This window comes from Colobus angolensis, unplaced genomic scaffold (assembly GCF_000951035.1).
Source record: "Colobus angolensis palliatus isolate OR3802 unplaced genomic scaffold, Cang.pa_1.0 Scaffold2, whole genome shotgun sequence".
Taxonomy (NCBI): Eukaryota; Metazoa; Chordata; class Mammalia; order Primates; family Cercopithecidae; genus Colobus; species Colobus angolensis.
This window is the reverse complement of record NW_012115154.1, coordinates 8848723-8849325: the sequence shown is the minus strand read 5'-3', so window position 1 is coordinate 8849325 and position 603 is coordinate 8848723. Positions and strand designations below refer to the sequence as shown.

The 603-nt window shown below is 52.1% G+C and overlaps 1 protein-coding gene across 1 annotated transcript in view; it reads left to right on the top strand.

The window, feature by feature from the left end:
* DENND2A (DENN/MADD domain containing 2A) overlaps positions 1-603 on the top strand; it is a 116275-nt gene that overhangs the window by 58575 nt on the left and 57097 nt on the right. The window contains exon 11 of the mRNA XM_011941289.1: positions 47-124. Coding sequence (XP_011796679.1) covers positions 47-124 — 78 coding nt within the window. The remainder of the gene's footprint in view (positions 1-46; positions 125-603) is intronic.

Here is a 603-nt window from a genome sequence, read left to right as displayed (position 1 = left end):
TGAGGTTGTCAACACTCATAATTCCCTTGTGTTTCTCTCCAAAAAGCCTGGAGGCAAAGGGAAGCGCCTTCCTGAAGTTTACTGCATTGTGAGCCGCCTCGGATGCTTCAGCCTCTTTTCAAAGGTGAGAACTTGGACCTCAGAGAAAGAGGAAGGGAAGGAACGGGAGGGCTCTAGAGGGGTCCAGGGAATCCCCCCATGTCTTGGGCCTTCTCTCATTTTATTCTCTACCTACTTCCCTTCCCATTCCTTCACTCCTCTCCTCATCACCCCTCTATTCTCTCACTATTGGTTCAGGAAATGAGAGTTGATAGGCCTGGTGCAGTGGTGGGGTGGCTCACGCCTGTAATCCCAGCACTTTGGGAGTCTGAGGCGGGCGGATCACTTGAGGTCAGGAGTTCAAGACGAGCCTGACCAGCATGGTGAAAGCCCATCTCTACTAAAAATACAAAAAAAATTAGCCAGGCATGGTGGTGCATGCCTGTAGTTCCAGTTATCGGGAGGTTGAGGCAGGAGAATCACTTGAACCCGGGAGGTGGAGGTCGCAGTGAGCCAAGATCATGCCATTGCACTCCAGCCTGGGTGACAGAGCAAGACCCTGTC